The sequence below is a fragment of the Myotis myotis genome, unplaced genomic scaffold (assembly GCF_014108235.1).
Source record: "Myotis myotis isolate mMyoMyo1 unplaced genomic scaffold, mMyoMyo1.p scaffold_m19_p_19, whole genome shotgun sequence".
NCBI classification, from domain to species: Eukaryota; Metazoa; Chordata; class Mammalia; order Chiroptera; family Vespertilionidae; genus Myotis; species Myotis myotis.
This window is the reverse complement of record NW_023416323.1, coordinates 18,650,756-18,666,715: the sequence shown is the minus strand read 5'-3', so window position 1 is coordinate 18,666,715 and position 15,960 is coordinate 18,650,756. Positions and strand designations below refer to the sequence as shown.

General features: G+C 44.3%; 1 protein-coding gene across 1 annotated transcript in view; it reads left to right on the top strand.

The window, feature by feature from the left end:
* Positions 1 to 15,960, top strand: part of CDH13 (cadherin 13) — a 1,028,720-nt gene that overhangs the window by 637,921 nt on the left and 374,839 nt on the right. Inside the window, exon 6 of the mRNA XM_036346357.1 lies at positions 4,945 to 5,089. Within this exon, the coding sequence (XP_036202250.1) occupies positions 4,945 to 5,089 (145 nt within the window). The remainder of the gene's footprint in view (positions 1 to 4,944; positions 5,090 to 15,960) is intronic.

Below are 15,960 nucleotides of genomic sequence, written 5' to 3'. Positions count from 1 at the left end.
TTGTTTTATTTCTGGAGCCCCAAACACAGTCCCTAGAATAGATCTTGTGACTCAAAGGAAACAAACATTGTTCCAGTCTTTTTAGACTAAGGACTTGTGTGTTTGGGGAATTTCAATTAAGTAGAGGAAAGGAAGGTGAACACATCATTAAACATTTATCCTCTGATACTAGAGGTACCTTCTGGAAGTTAGGAGTCCCATTTCAGAAGATTTCACATTTGTTAACTGTGGATGTGACCTTCATAAGAGAATAGTTATTTAAGTTCACTGGAATGTCAGATTTCTTTATAGTAAGTGATTGGGTAGATAAGGTCATGTTTACTAATAATTTCTTCATGACTGCTTAATTTTCATCCACACTTAATATATGCCCTTTGGAAAATGCATGGACGACTTAGTAAGGCACTAGAATTTCCTATTCTATATTTTATTCAGTCTACTATGGTTTTCTTTGTTAGAAACAAGCATGATATCATTTTCCCTCCCTCATCTCTGTTTACCCAGCAAAGAATGTTACAGCAGAATTGACTTTAGTCTATTCCGTTGGAATTGAGTGGAGCCCAGTTTGACTTCATCTTGTACCAAGACCATCCCTAATATAATGCTAGGCTAGAAGCCATTACACCTGCTGTCTACAACTCTTTTCCATGCATTTTCACGTGGCCAGCTCCTTCTGTTTTGTTGTCTTTCAAGTCTCAGTCAAAATTGTCCTTCAGCAATAAGTAGATTCTGGGCAGGGCCTGAAAGTCTGTAGAAAGTCTTCCAAACTATTGTATCTAAAATAGGTACTTCCCCTGCCAGCAGCACACATTCTCTCTCTCTCTCTCTCTCTCTCTCTCTCTCTCTCTCTCTCTCTCTCTCTCTCTCTATCATGTGATAACCCAGAGTGCATCTAGCAATATTGTTTTCCACTAAAAATTTCAGGAGTCAAACTCTGGGTACTGGAATGACATAAACTCCTATCAGGTTGTCTACTTACATAATTCATTTTATGAGATTTGGTGCAACATTTTTCATTCATCCTAATCAATTATATCTCCTTAATGTCTGTCTGTCTGTCTTCCCATTATGTTGAGATGGATCCAGAGCAGGGGTGGGCAAACTTTTTGATTCGAGGGCCACAATGGGTTTTTAAACTGGACCGGAGGGCCGGAACAAAAGCATGGATGGAGTGTTTGTGTGAACTAATATAAATTCAAAGTAAACATCATTACATAAAAGGGTACGGTCTTTTTTTTTTAGTTTTATTCATTTCAAACGGGCCGGATCCGGCCCGCGGGCCGTAGTTTGCCCACGGCTGATCTAGAGCCTGCTCCTCCCAGTTCCAGTGTATTTGCATATTTGGCAAATGTGAATTCTGTTCCTTTGTCCTACTTGTGCTTCTTATACGACCCGAGTCTTACAGAAAGTGGAAGTGTAGGAGGAGGTCATCAGAGGATGTGACCGCCTGTTGACCCACAAGCTGGGTCAGGCTCCTCACCCCTCTCCTGTCCTTGGAATGTATGTTCTGCCCACCATTCCCACAATGTGAGCTTTATCAAGGACACAGCCTTGAGATAGTAAGGTGCTGTTGAGACTATCTGGATGGCATATGTGACTGAACCCACATAAACTTTCAAGATCCTGGTGGGTGGAAACAGAGATCTACTTGTCTTGTGGTCTCCAAGACAAGTCTTCATATATAGGCTCCCTTACTTATTAAACAGCTACCTACTATCTGGAGTGGTCCACCTCTTTCTTAGATCTCTCCACACCCTTCATGTACGGGGGCCAATTTGTGAACAAACAGAAAACTTAAGATTCAGATCCAACATACGTATTGTCTTTAGACATAGGTTTTTGGTTAAGTTAAAGTCAACTCTGGCTATTTTGGTAGGACAAAAGGCCAGACCTTCATTATTGATGAATTTTCCCCAAGGCTTTAATTTTCTTTCTTTAGCAGTATTCTCATAGTAGATTTTTAAAAGCAGCATCCTATATAATAAAAGGCTAATATGCAAATAGACTGAGCAGCAGAACAACCAAACAATTGGTCGCTATGATGTGCACTGACCACTAGGGGGCATGTGCAAAACATGGCGGGCATTGGCAGCAGGTGGGAGAGCACAGAACATGGTGGGCATCGGCCATGGTGGGAGGGTGGAGCAGGTAAGTGGGGGCATCAGACCAAGGCGGGATGCCAGTCACTTTCATCAGGGCAAGCCTCTGGTGGTTACTGAAAATTCTTTGCTCCCATGTGCCGTGGTCCCCCCTGGTGCTCACACCTGCTGCCGGAGCTGCTGCTCACACCCACTGCTGGTGCCCGGCCCCAGCCCCGGTCGCTCGGCGCTGTTAATGGGTGTAAGCAGCAGCTGCCAGCCCCAATCACCCCTCAGAGCTTCTCCACCTCCTCCTGCTCCTGAGGGGCGATCAGGGGCGATCAGGGCTGAAAGCCACCGCTCACACGCGCTGCCAGTGACGGCCCCACTCACACCTGCTGAGGACACCAGCCCCAGTTGCTCCATGCTGTCAGCTGGTGCAAGCAGGGCTGCCGCTGTCAGCATGTGGGAGTGGCAGTGGTGGGAGCTGGGCTGCCGGCAGACTGGGACCAGATGCTGCCATGGGAGGGGCTGGGCGGGGGGCGGAGGATGGGCCAAGACCTGCCCCTGTGCCCACTGTAGCCTCATGGCCCACAGTTCCTTTCAAGGCACACAAATTCGTGCACTGGGCCCCTAGTAAAAGTATAAGAGTGAACTCTATTTAAGATTTTCTATTTATGCAGATGTTAAAGGCTCTGCCCCTTTAATTAAAGTATACGTGCATTATTTTGTTTGCTGCAGAAATCAAAGTGTGGGTGTGTGTTTTAGTTTGCTAGTGAAAAGATTGTTAAAGAAAAAAAAATGAAAACTATATCTCTCTACCCAAGCATACCTGGTTTTACTTTTGCTTACTAAGTTCAAATTCTGTCCATATGTATATGTTACACATGCTAGTTAGCTTATTTTCACACAATATTCTTAGTAGATCAACAAGGTTTAATAATCATTTTCTCTAATGGCTGTATTCTAGCATGTTGTTACATAAACATTCATTCAACTAGTCCCCTTTCACTGGACATTTAGTGGATGCCAGTGTTATTTCATTACTAGAAATGACACTACAGTGAATATTTTCATATACATAGCACAACCTAACTCAAATAGAACCAGGAGTGGTATACAAATGGAACAAAACGTATGCATTGTCAAAGCTTTTTGTTGGATTTCCCCATGCTGCTTTCCAAAAGAATGATACCAATTACAGCACCATTACTTGGGGTACTGTGCTGGTTTGTAACAAAGGTGTTTCTCTCTTATTTTCCTAATTTGGGCTAGTTTTTTTTTTTCCTTAATTGATGAGAGAGAGAGAGAAAGAGAGAGAGAGAGAGAGCCATCAGTTGCCTCCTGTAGGTGCCCTGACCGGAGATCAAACCCACAACCTTTCGGTGTACTGGACGATACTCCAACCAACTGAGCCGCACCAGCCAGGGCTGGGTCAGTTTTTACATTGGTGTTGATAACAATAACAGTAGCAACAATAGCAGGAGCTAATTGAATATTTCTTTTTTAAATTTATTGATGGGGGGGAAAGAGAGAGAGAGAGAGAGAGAGAGAGAGAGAGAGAGAGAGAGAGAGAATGAATAATTTGTTGTTCCACTCATTTATGCATTCATTGCTTACTTCTTGTATGTGCCCTGACTAGGGATCAAACCCACAACCTTGGTATATTGGGACGGCACTCCAGCCAACTGAGCTACCTGGCCAGAGCCTTATAATATTCTTGAGATATTTTATGTGACAGGCATTAAGTGACTTAGAAACATTATGTATGTTAAAAATGTAATCTCTGGAGCCTGATTTCATGGGGTCCAATCTAGACTCCACCGTATAATCTCTGTTTGCTTTTGTTCCCTCCTCACAAAAGGGTCCTAGGATTACTGTGAGGATCAAGGGAGTTAATATAGTAGAGAGCCTGGGTAAGCCCTGGATAATATTGATTATTATTCCTAATAATGAGTGTTTTTAATGTTATGCTGGGATTCCAGCTGCAGAGGCCTCTTCCTGAGGAGTCCCACTGCAGAGACCCTTTTCTGACTGAAATGCTCAACCCCCTTCAATGCAGGGACCACCACTGATATCCACGGAGAAGTGCTGCATCCCTGCCGAGTTCAGTCCAGGCTGAAGTAGGCTCAGAAAATAAGAGCATAAGGTTACTGTGATTCACGGGAAATGTCATGACATAATTTCCTGTTTCCAAGACAATAAAGCTAATGTTTTTTATGCTATTATTTTCTTCATCCTTGAGATCTGAAGGTAATTCTGTATTGGAAGTGTTTTGTGGAATTATGACATTCCCCCATAGATTATAAGGGCCTGGTGGGCAGGAATCCTGAGGTCTCATTCAGGACCCAGCAAATGGCTTCCTTGCACCAGGAAGGCTCTCTATACATACTTACTGCCCTGAGTTTCTCCCAAACATTACTATAAACACTTTCAGTTATTTTATAATGTACTCTGTTCATAACTGCTTAGTCAATTATTTTTATTAGCATAACATTCCATTTAAGCATAATGATGTTGGAAAAACAGAAACAATGTAAGCACATTTTCTCAGCTATGGCTGATTACGAGTGTTTTCTTTGTTTTTTCTTTCTTCTTCTTCTTCTTCTTTTTTTTTTTTTTTGAACTTCCTTTGCAGATTTGATAAATTAATTGTAAATTTCCCAAGGGGGACCTCCCATGAATTGATCTTTGTCTTTTATTCTCTAATGTTTAGTTTCTATTCTAGTCCCACTGTCTGTCCATTGAGACCACAGTATTGCTGAGGGCTCATACAATTGCTGATATAACCAACCTTCTCCAGAGAACCTGGTTTCAATTTCCATAATGAATTAATCCCTCTTTCTCCATCTCTTTGCTCCAATAGCTATTTGTGGAGACCATTGATGTTAACGGCAGAACTCTTGAGGGGCCAGTCCCTCTGGAAGTCATTGTGATTGATCAGAACGACAATAGACCAAGCTTTCGAGAGGGCCCCTATGTTGGCCATGTCATGGAAGGATCGCCTACAGGTATGTTAAGTTGGCTTATCATTAGCATAATGGCTTGGGAAGTGGCATACTCTGATCTTTGGGGACTAGAGACGCTATGTATTGCCACTCCAACTTGTTGGTATGCATCATCATTGACATATTATTTCCCTGGGTAAAAGCAAGAGCTGGAAAGATGCAACTCAGAACATGACTAGGGTGTTGCAAACAATGGGAATATCTCCCCTTGTCCCTAAAGGTGATCCTTCAAGGGTGACCGACATCTAAGTCTTTAACGCATGGCTACCGTGGGACACAATGTAAATATCTAGCTCACCCTTGTGAGGCCCCAGGCTGGACTTTGTGAAGCAGTGGGGCTGTGAAGGACATTAAAGTCCCCACTGCAGGCTCCTCAGTTACTTCTTTTCATAGCTGCATTTTAATCAGAACCATTTTGGAAAAATGGGTAGGCCTTTTCTCTCCCCTTTCCTTAGATGTGCGTGGAGAAACCTTTGTCCTCAGTCAAAGGGCCAAAGGCAAGACATTTTATTTTCCTCCCTGGAAATACTTGTACCTACTGTTATGAAAATGACTCAGAGTTATTACAGAGCTCCTTTTATCTTTTCCCCACATTTAACCTTTCTGTCAGGGAAGGTTTTACAATTAGAGCTCCCTTTCTGGCCCAATAGATACTAATTAAAGCATTCTGTGACCAGCAGCAGAAATTAGTCCTAAGAATAATGCTTGAGAAACTGGAGAGCAAAGAAGAAACATCCCTAGTGTAAGGCTGTACTTTGATTTTAAGCTTTAAAATGCATTTAAGTGAAAAAGTGCCATATTAAGACTATCACTGAGGCTGTGTCCAGATTATGGCAAAACAAGTAAGTAAAAGAGTCACTCAGTGGCCAGATGGGAGATGAACATTGGATAGCTTGTTCGACTGGTTACCTGCCCTCCCACCCTCCGCCTGAATTGATGGGATGTATCAATAACGTGTAGTTGTATGAGGTGCTAGAAGTGTTGTCATGGTAACCTGCCTAGACTAGCAGGTGAATAACTGTAAGGAAGGTGCCTAAAACCTCCCTTCATCTTCAAGGAGCTGGATCTCTATGCACTTCATCAGATGCCCAGGGGCAAGAGTGACCCTCTCTCTTCTGGAATTTGAATGCATTCTGTAAAAAGGAGAGGGAATTCCCTGTGTGTGCTGGAGGACATTTGGGGGCGAGGGTGGCGACAGAGGGGTGAAAACAGCACCAGAAAATCAGAGAGTAGCGGGTGGAGGTGGGTCAGATCACTTCGGGCAGAACTTCCTGTGGCACCTCTCAGGAGGCTGCTGTGATGGAGAGATGGCTTTTGGTGAGAGAGACCCTGGAATTTGAGTTTGATGTTTACAGAAATCTTAAACAAGCTGGTGTTCAGAACAAGTTAGGAGAACCAATGAGGAAAGCTATTAAAGAGACTGGAGATGGAGCAGAGCAGAAAAATGATTCTCCTTTTCCATCTGTGGTACCCGGGCATTGCATATGAGTGACTGGAATTCAAGATGGGCTGGAAAAGTGTTCTAAATGTAAATGACAATGGTGATATTTCAGGCAGCTGTGAGCAGGTGCATATCTCTGTATATTATATGTATATACGATTAGACAATGTTCAATTTACCTCCCACTGTGCCCTTCCTTAAAGTTTCAGAAAGAATTTCAAATTTTAATGTTTTTATATACACATCATATTTTCAAAGAAAATTGAATCCTTTATGTATATTGAATTTCTTAAAGCACAAAGCAATTTGGTTAGGGTGGACGCATCTCCAGCAAAACATAAACCATCTCAAACTTCAATTTATAATTGGAAATGTCCTATAAAATACAGAAAGCCTTGGAGATCAGTATGGAGGAGCTTCTACCAGCTGTGTGGAATTTGGCCTGATTTATTGTTGTCTTTTCAGTGCCCTCTGGGTTCGACTGTAAAGCAGGCATTGGAATGGCATCAAAGTTTGGGTAAAGAATGTGGAAATGTGGAAAACTTTTAGAGGAGAAATCACTTAGATCACTCAGTGCCTGTGGGAGAGCTCAGGCAAGGAGGCCCCGAAGCTTCCATGGGGACAGTAGGAATCTGGGGAGGGTGATGGTGACCCTCTCTTAAGCCCCCTCCCCAACCTTAACCATTTATAAGTTATAACAACAAACACAGACCGGCTATAGAAATGATCGCCTCTCCCAGTTTCATAATCTCTCACTCATGTGCGGCTCTCAGAATCCTATGTGTTGTGGACATTATTTTGGGTCCACTTTACGGAAGAGAATGCTGACCCTGGAAAGAGTTCAGTGACTTTGCCCAGTTGACACCATAACAGATGGGAGGCAGTGTTCAGGGCTCAACTGTATCTCCCACCTTCACATCATGTGCTCTTTCAACTGTCCCCAAGTCTTCGCGGTGAAAACAGCCGCTAAACTATGATGAGCGCTTACTGTATTCTGAGACCTTTATATACACTGTATCACTGCCTCCATTATACCAGGTCCTACCCTGAGAGGTGGTAACTCTCCCATCATAAAAATAAGAAAACGGAATCTCAAAGAGGTCCAGGAACTTCCCCCAAATCACAAGCTGGGAGATGAGCTAGAATCTGTTTTCATGTCTCTGGCTTCAAGACACAGGCCCTTTCCCATGTACCATGTTGGAGCCGGCCACCTTCCCTCACATTATTTAGGACAGACTCTTTGCAGGCCCACCTGAGGGAAAGTATTTGCGGGGTTCTAATCCGATGAACTGATTTAGCTTCTGACAGAAAGTGACCAGCTCTCTGACCAAATATCCAGGCTCACTGAATGGCTTTTAATCTATGTGAACTATTGCTCAGTCTCTGGGGATAAACAGCATTCCCCACCGGGGTCCTCGTCCTCGTTCACATCACTCTCTTCCGCCTCCACATAACCAGGGGCGCGACCTTCACCGCCTCCCAGAGGATCACACTCAGAGGGCCCCAGGGTTGCTATTAGGCTCTGCTGTCACCATCTTAAAATTGTTAATAACTGCTGAACAAGGGGTCCTGCAATTTCATTTTGCACTGAGCCCCACAAATGATGTGGCTAGTCCGGTGCCAAGCATTGTGGCCTAGAGTTGGGTTTAATGCTCCACTTGCCTCTTTAACAAGGTGAGCCCTTGGGAAGGTTACTGAACCTTCTAGAAGCCTCAATTGCCTTGCCTATGGATGGAGTGGGTGTATAATCGTGCCACCCTAGAGAACGATATGCAAGGAGTAAATGGGGCAATGTGCTTCACTCAGTGCTTAGGACATAATAAATGTTCAGGAAATGCCAATGTATTGTTAATACTGCAATTATTATTCTGGCAGCGAACCCACTAGGGAAGGGAAGGCAAAGGGACATATAGTTTGTGTGAAGGAACATTCATCTCCCAACAAGCCAAGTATCATTTTCATGTTCCTGTGTACCCGGACGCCATCTGCCCAATCCATCACGTGGGAAGGTCACCTATATTTATCTGTTTGTGCAGACAGGAGACCATTTCCAGCCCTCAGCACTAAACTCCAGGGTAGTGTTCTGGGAAATCATTACTAGATGAAGGGAGAGTAACAGACAGTAATGGTCTTTGAACTTTGCACATTATTAGCTGTTCCTTTGGTGGAGTCACAGGCATTGATGGATGGGACCTAAGCCCAGGCCCTGGCTGCTCCCTGGGACCAGCCGGAGCTCCGTGTGAACCTAGTGTTTTCTGAATGCCGGAAGCATGCCAAGACGATGGGCGTTAGGGATAGAGGGATGGGCAGCTTGAAGTTCCTGGAGGGCATACATGCCAGGGCCCCACAGTGCTGGCTGACACCCATTTCCCAGTGTTCTGCCACTTGCAGTCCTCTGGACACTCTGGGAAGGGCTAACCATGAGGAAAGTGCACAGGGCTTCCTCCGGAAGCAGACCCTGGTGTGAGGGTCGAGGCGTGTGGTTTGCCTGAGGTGGAGGATACCCGGTGAGGGGAGCTACAAGAAAGGGGAGCCAGCCACTTCAAGATGCCAGTGAGCCAGCTACCGTAGTGAGCAGTTGTGAGATTGATCCCTGGATGGACAGAGGGCTCTAGGAAACGACATAAAACACACACAGCAGCGTTATCCCAGCCCAGAGGCCAGGGAGCTGGGCTATCCATCCCCACGCCCATCAGAGCTGTCCCCGGAGGGACTTAGCCCCTGGCACTTTCATCCAGCTGTGGGCATGGGAAAACGGTGCCAGCAGTTCCGGGGCAGCCTCCCAACAAGGCACAGGAGCTGGCTGTTGGGCAGGCCTCAGCTATGCTCTTCCCTCCATGCTTGCAGCCACCCTGGATGTCAGCTGGGACAGCTGGGAGCATGGCACCCAACACTTGGATAGGTGGGGTGGCTTTGAGGGATCTCAAGGAAAGGAGGTAGTGGGAGGAATATGTTAGTCCCCAAGCTGCATGACTGAGAAAGAGGAATTTCTCTTTAAATATGGGTCAGGGCCTAGAGGTGCATGTCCTGACTCATAAGAGATCCCCTTTTCTTGAGGCTGCTGAACTGGACCAGAGATGAGCAGCTAAAGCCTCATCCTCTAACTCCCTCCCGAGAGCACAAGGACTTTTGCCTGGTCTTGCTTCCTCTCATGCTCCCTCTATTCCCCCATCCAAAATGCTATTGAGCATCTATTCTGTGCCTGCACTACTCTCAGCTCCGAGGGCGCAGCTGTGCTCCTTCCAGATGCTGCCCATTCCCTCTGGCATGCAGAGCCCAGTAGGGAGACTGCAACCAATAAGTAAGCATTGCAATGTGGTGGGTGCAGCCAGGCACCCACGCAGGACGGGGTGCTGTGAGGAGAGTGGGGGAGGGGTGTTGACTTTTTCCCCCCTTGGGTCCACCTGAGTCTCCATTCTTCAAAACTCAGTTACTTTGACTTTTAAAGAGGTCCTACCTGGCTAGACATGAGGAAGAACAGCTGACCAAGCGGCCTCTGGGACAAATGGCTGTCCTGAGAGCTCACCTGTGCTTGGCAGTGGCTGTTTTCCAAAATGGCTTGGTCTCCATACATAGAGATCGTCGTGATATTTGATGCTTAACATTTGAGACCTCGCTCAGTATAGATGATCTGTGCGTTGGTATAACCTGGAAGTAAAGTCCCTTTTCTGGTCACCTGTTTACTTGTTGCAGTAATGGCCATGTAACTTTTCAGTCCACTAGCTGTCCAGTTTTCCTTCATTGTATTTTTGGACTTTCACTTTGTAGTTTCTCCCATTCTCAAGTATCCTGGCTAATGCCAGGGGCTTTTGGAATATTGGACATGTGTCTATTTTGGGTTTCTGTTTGGTTGGTTGGTTGGTTGGTTGGTTGGTTCACTGGTTGTTTTCTTAAGCAGATAAATTTATTTTAAAAGCAAAGCCGTTCAGCTTTTTGCCAGCTTCGTTTAAATGAAGAAGTGCAATTGCCCTCAAGTCTCACTACCCAGAGAAATCCATCACTGCCCTCGTGGTGAGCAGAGCTCCAGGGCTCCCTCTGTGTGCTACATACAGAGACGCACGTGCACACTTTTCCAGAAATGGAACTCGACTTTCTTTCCTGTGACTCACTTTCTTCACTCTGCGGGGTCCAATGGACATTCTGTAAATCAGTAAATCATATCAAGCCACATCCTTGTTTTAAACAGCTAGCGCCTGGATCTACCTTCATCTAATTAGCCTGTTGCTTTTGGTCGTTCTCACTCTTCTGTACTTATAATCAATTCTACACGGGAAGATACATCTCTTCCGACTGTGTGACAATTTCTTTAGCATAAGTACAAACAAGTGGGGATGATGGGATATGGACATGTTTGTTACATTTTGATGCATTTGAGGGGGATGCTTCTAATCATTGGATTATATTTTCTCTTGGCTAAGCTTGTACATGAAGATACAATAGTCCTTCATTTTACATCTCAACCTGGACATTTTTTTAAATTATATTCAGTATCTCCAAGTTTTTGTGGTCATTTCACTAACTGTATCTGTGAGCTGTAAACTGCCTTGCTCTAGAATCCTCCCTGCATTTTGTGGTCAAGGAAGTGGACAGAAGTTGTTGACCCTGCGTTGGGGTCTTAGCTAAGGGGCTTTGCCAGGAACATGAGGCAGTACCATTCGGAGCGGATTAGGCAGCACTTGAACTATGCTACAAATCACTCCAGTGTAGTTAAAACAAAATCCATGAAAGTGCTGTGTAATCCAACCAAAGACACCTTCCCAAAGGGAACATTTCAGAAATAAAGTATATCAAAAGTGCTGAGTTATCTGAACTTTGCTCAAGAAACTGAATCTCCACTAAGTTGCTCCTAACCAAGTCTGGGGACCCAAGGTAATGTGTTAGGAGCTGCAAACCAAGCCAGTCAAGACCTTGTCATAGCCAGTAGGTGTTTCCCTCCTTTATGTCCTAGCCCCTCTTTGACGACACCATTGCATACATTACTATTCCCATTGCTGCTGATTCACTAGAGTAGGGATCCTCAAACTTTTTAAATAGGGGGCCAGTTCACTGTCCCTCAGACCGTTGGAGGGCCGGATTATAGTTTAAAAAATAAAAACTATGAACAAATTCCTATGCACACTGCACATATCTTATTTTGAAGTAAAAAAACAAAACGGGAACAAATATTTGTGTTTGCATGTGGCCCGCGGGCCGTAGTTTGAGGACCTCTGCACTAGAGCCTTCAAGATACTGTAGGGCTTAGTGAGACAGAAGGATGCCTGGGCCCCTTTATTCTGTTTAAAGAATACCTAACCAGTAAAACTGTCTGTCTCCTCTTTAATGTGAGTAACTTTGAAACAGCTCTTCTCATTTTTATTCAGAGCCCTCTCTCCACCTAAATTCATACATGAGTCCATGAGGTTGGAGATCAGTTCAAGAGACAGATACCACATTGTTTCTTGAATCATTTTCTCTCTAATCGTGAAGTATTTGTTCCTGGCCAGCCTGTGTGTCTATTTCCCTCTGCCAGGCATCCATTTTCATACTCATTCATGTCAGATCTCCACATTCCAGGCACTGTGGGTAACCTGGTTGCCTGGAAATATAAGGCTGCTGTGCTCATAGAGATGACTCCCTCTTAAAAATAAATGTTTGGTGGCCCTGCCCCACTAATTTATTGGATATATTTTAGACTCAAGCTGGAAGTCATTCTTCCATCACTTTTCGTTTTGGAGAGAGAAGGATTTGTATCATCTAATACTTTAAAGTTAAATTAATTAAGCAACTTAATTAAAATACTTTAAAGTGGAGGGAAGGTAAAGAAGCATTGGTAGCTTCAGAAACTTAGTGATCATCCTACAATCTTTTGAAAGAATAAATTTGATGAGAGTTTCCAACCAAAGTGGAAATCAGGTGACAGTTGAGCAGCTGCAAAACAAAAATGAAACAATGAAATGAATAAACAGGAACATTTAAGTCCTTTGGATAAAATAGAACAAGGTGATGTAATAGAATGACAATGAGGTCAAGGAAGACTTCTCTAAGGAGATGACCTTTAAGCTAAGACCAGTGAGAATGAGAGCCCACAATGTAAAGATACTGAGCAAGGATGATGCAGGCAGAGGGATTAAGAAATGCAAAGGTCTGAGGCAGGAATGGCAGATGGAGGGACAGAGAAGAGGCCAGCGGGAGGGGAGAAGGTCAACAAGAAGACAGCTGGGTGAGTTCAAGGAGACAGACAAGTGCAAGATCATTTTGAACAGAAGTCAGCAAACTACCAGCCACGGGCCAAATCTGTCCCCACTGTTTGTTGTGTTCTTAAAATAAAGTTTTACTGTACACAGCCATGCCCTTATAAGCATTGCCCATTATTGCTTATTTAAGCACTAGAGGCTTGATGCATGAAATTCATGCGAGAGTAGGCTTTCCTTCCCCTGGCTATTGGCACCGGCTTCCTTCTGGCACCCAGGACCCAGGCTTCCTCATAGCCCCAGCTTTGTCTGGAAGGACCTCTAGTCTAATTAGCATATTACACTTTTATTATTTAAGCATGGGCTATGGCTGTTTTCCCACAATGTTAGAGTTGGGACATAGACTGTATATTTCACAAAGCCAAAATATATACTACCTGTATATGTATAAATTTAAATATGTAAAGTATTTTTAAATACATAAGCATTCTTTACCTGACCCTCTGAAGAAGTAGGCAGATCCTATATTAGAGCTCCATAAGTTTTTATTTTACTTTAAAATTAGTAGGAAGCCCTGGGGTGGTTTTAACAGTAAAATCAGATTTTACCATGCTCCTACTTAGGGAGCTTAGGTTACTTTCCCAAGATCACACAGCTGGTAGGTGACAAAACTGGAATTCAGATTCAGACTAACTCTTGGGCCCTTTCATTTCCTCTCCATCTCTGATGCCCTCTGTCCTTCAGCCACTTCACCCATGAAAATGTTAAAATGAACCCAAATCTGCCACCTAAGTCTAGACAGCATTTCCTTATATGCAATGTGTGTATGTGTATGTACATTGTGTGGGGGTGTAAGTATACATATGTGTATGGGTAGATGAAGGAGAGAGAGGGCAGGAGGGAGGGAGAAAAATACCCGCAGCTGTCGTTAGTCATTTTACCCCAGCCTAGCTGGTCGAGTACCTCCATGTGGCCCATAGTTACTGGCAGTGGCCTTCTCAAATAGAGCCAGATTCTCCTCCTAGGCATGTAGGCTGTCAATCAGGACAGTCTTCACATGTCAGTCAGAAAAGCTTTATAACAAACAGCTGATAAACCAGCTTTCACTGCAGCAGCACCATGCTATACATGCCTTCCCTTCTGAAGGAGTGTCCAGAGCAGCTGCCCCCATTTGTCTACACAGCTACCTTTGAACCGCTCTACCACCATCTGTCCACAGTGTACAGAAGACACCCTAGGTGACTTATGTATGGAACCACCCAACTTCTTAAGTACATGGAAGAGACTCAGATCTCTAAGTTTAGTGGGAAGAGAGCATATAAAATTACTTTCAAGTATATGTGTTATAAAATATAGGTCATGAATTGAATTTTCCAATATATCAAAGAAAAAAATTAATAGATTTACGACTTTCTTGCTTTAATTATGACTGAATTTTTAATAAACCAAGCATCTTTCCCAAACCTATTTTATTATTTAGAAGACTGGCTGTTTTCAAAGATTTCTCAAAAGTTTGATTTGGGGAATTTTCAATGCTTTCTTCTTGCTCTGGTTTTCGACTTTTGCAGTGGTTCTCAACCTTCTGAATGCCGCGACCCTTTAATACAGATCCTCATGTTTTGGTGACCCCCAATTTCATTGTTACAAATTGAACATAATTAAAGCATAATGATTAATCAAAAAACAATATGTAATTATATATGTGTTTTCCGATGGTCTTAGGCAACCCCTGTTGAGAGGGTCATTCGACTCCCAAAGGGGTCGCGACCCACAGGTTGAGAACCACTGGTTTAGAGTATTTATGACAGGTTTTTTTTTTAAATTATTTATTGATTTTAAAGAGAGACAGGAAGGGAGAGAGAGAAACGTCAGTCTGTTGTTTTACTTCAGCAGTTCTCAACCTGTGGGTCGCAACCCCTTTGGCGGTTGAACGACCCTTTCACAGGGATCACCTAAGACCATCCTGCATATCAGATACTTACATTACGATTCATAACAGTAGCAACATTACAGTTATGAAGTAGCAACGAAAATAATTTTATGGTTGGGTCACAACATGAGGAACTGTATTTAAAGGGCCAGAAGGTTGAGAACCACTGTAATCTACTTATTTATACATTCACCGGTTACCTCTTGTTTGTGCCTTAATCAGGGATCAAACCCACAACCTTAGCATTTCAGGATGATGCTCTAATCACCTAGCCAGCGCTATCACAGTTATCATCTGCTAGGTCTGTGCTTAATAAGGGGCTGCTCACACAGATACCCTCTTTGTGGGGCGGGCTGGGTGGGCTCATATTTCTCTAGTTGGCCTCTATGTCCTTAGGAACGATCCCTGTTCAGAGTGAAGGAGGACCTCACAGTCATGTCCCCTGACCATCAAGGCCAGACGCACTGAGCTGCTTGCCCTCTGGGCCTGGGCTTCTCTCACTTCTGCAGTTTCACCCTCTCTCTTGCTGAGGAGGTTCTATTCTCGTTGGCTCACACCCAAGTCACCAGCCAGGGTTGGAGGTGATGACTTGAAAGGAATCTAGACATGTGAGATTAAGGTAATCGAGTTCTTTCTGTGTGTGATGTATCAGGCAAAAACGGCTGGGTGGATTTCCACTTCATGGGGAAAGTACGTTTGAGATAGTTCAACTTAAAATGCTGACCCATGCAGCTAAAACAGATAACCGAAGAGACCCCTGCTGCTGCTGTCAGAGAGACACAGGGTTCAGACATCGTAGAGCCGTGTTCAGCTGTGTGGATGGTTGCTCCCCTCCCCAGACACTTTTGGTGGCCACACGGGGGGCGGGGAGGGTGTAACTGGTATCTAGTGGGTGGAGGCCAGGGATGCTGCTAAACATCCTACAATACACAGGACAGCCCCGCCACAAGGATTATTTGGCTCAAAATGGCAGTAGTGCCGAGGTTAAGAAACATTGCCCTGGATGGAGAACATGAAGAGTGGGTTATGCAGCCCGAATCTAAAGTCTGGAGGAGAGGTACTGCCGAGTGTACGCACTGGTCAACGTCTCTGTGTGGGCTCTGGGGTGAGTGATGGGGACCCTACTCCTGTGAGGATGGTCCGTCAGCACGCGCTGAAGCTAACAGTGGCCACTTCATGAGTGGGAGCGGTGCTGGGCCCTACGCAAGTCCTATGCATTATTTCATTGACTCACCACCGGCAACCTAGGAGGTAGATGCAATGGTCATCTCCATGTTTCCAACAAGGAGGTTGAAGCTTAAAGAAGTTAGAAAAGAGTTTTTCAGGAGAAGGG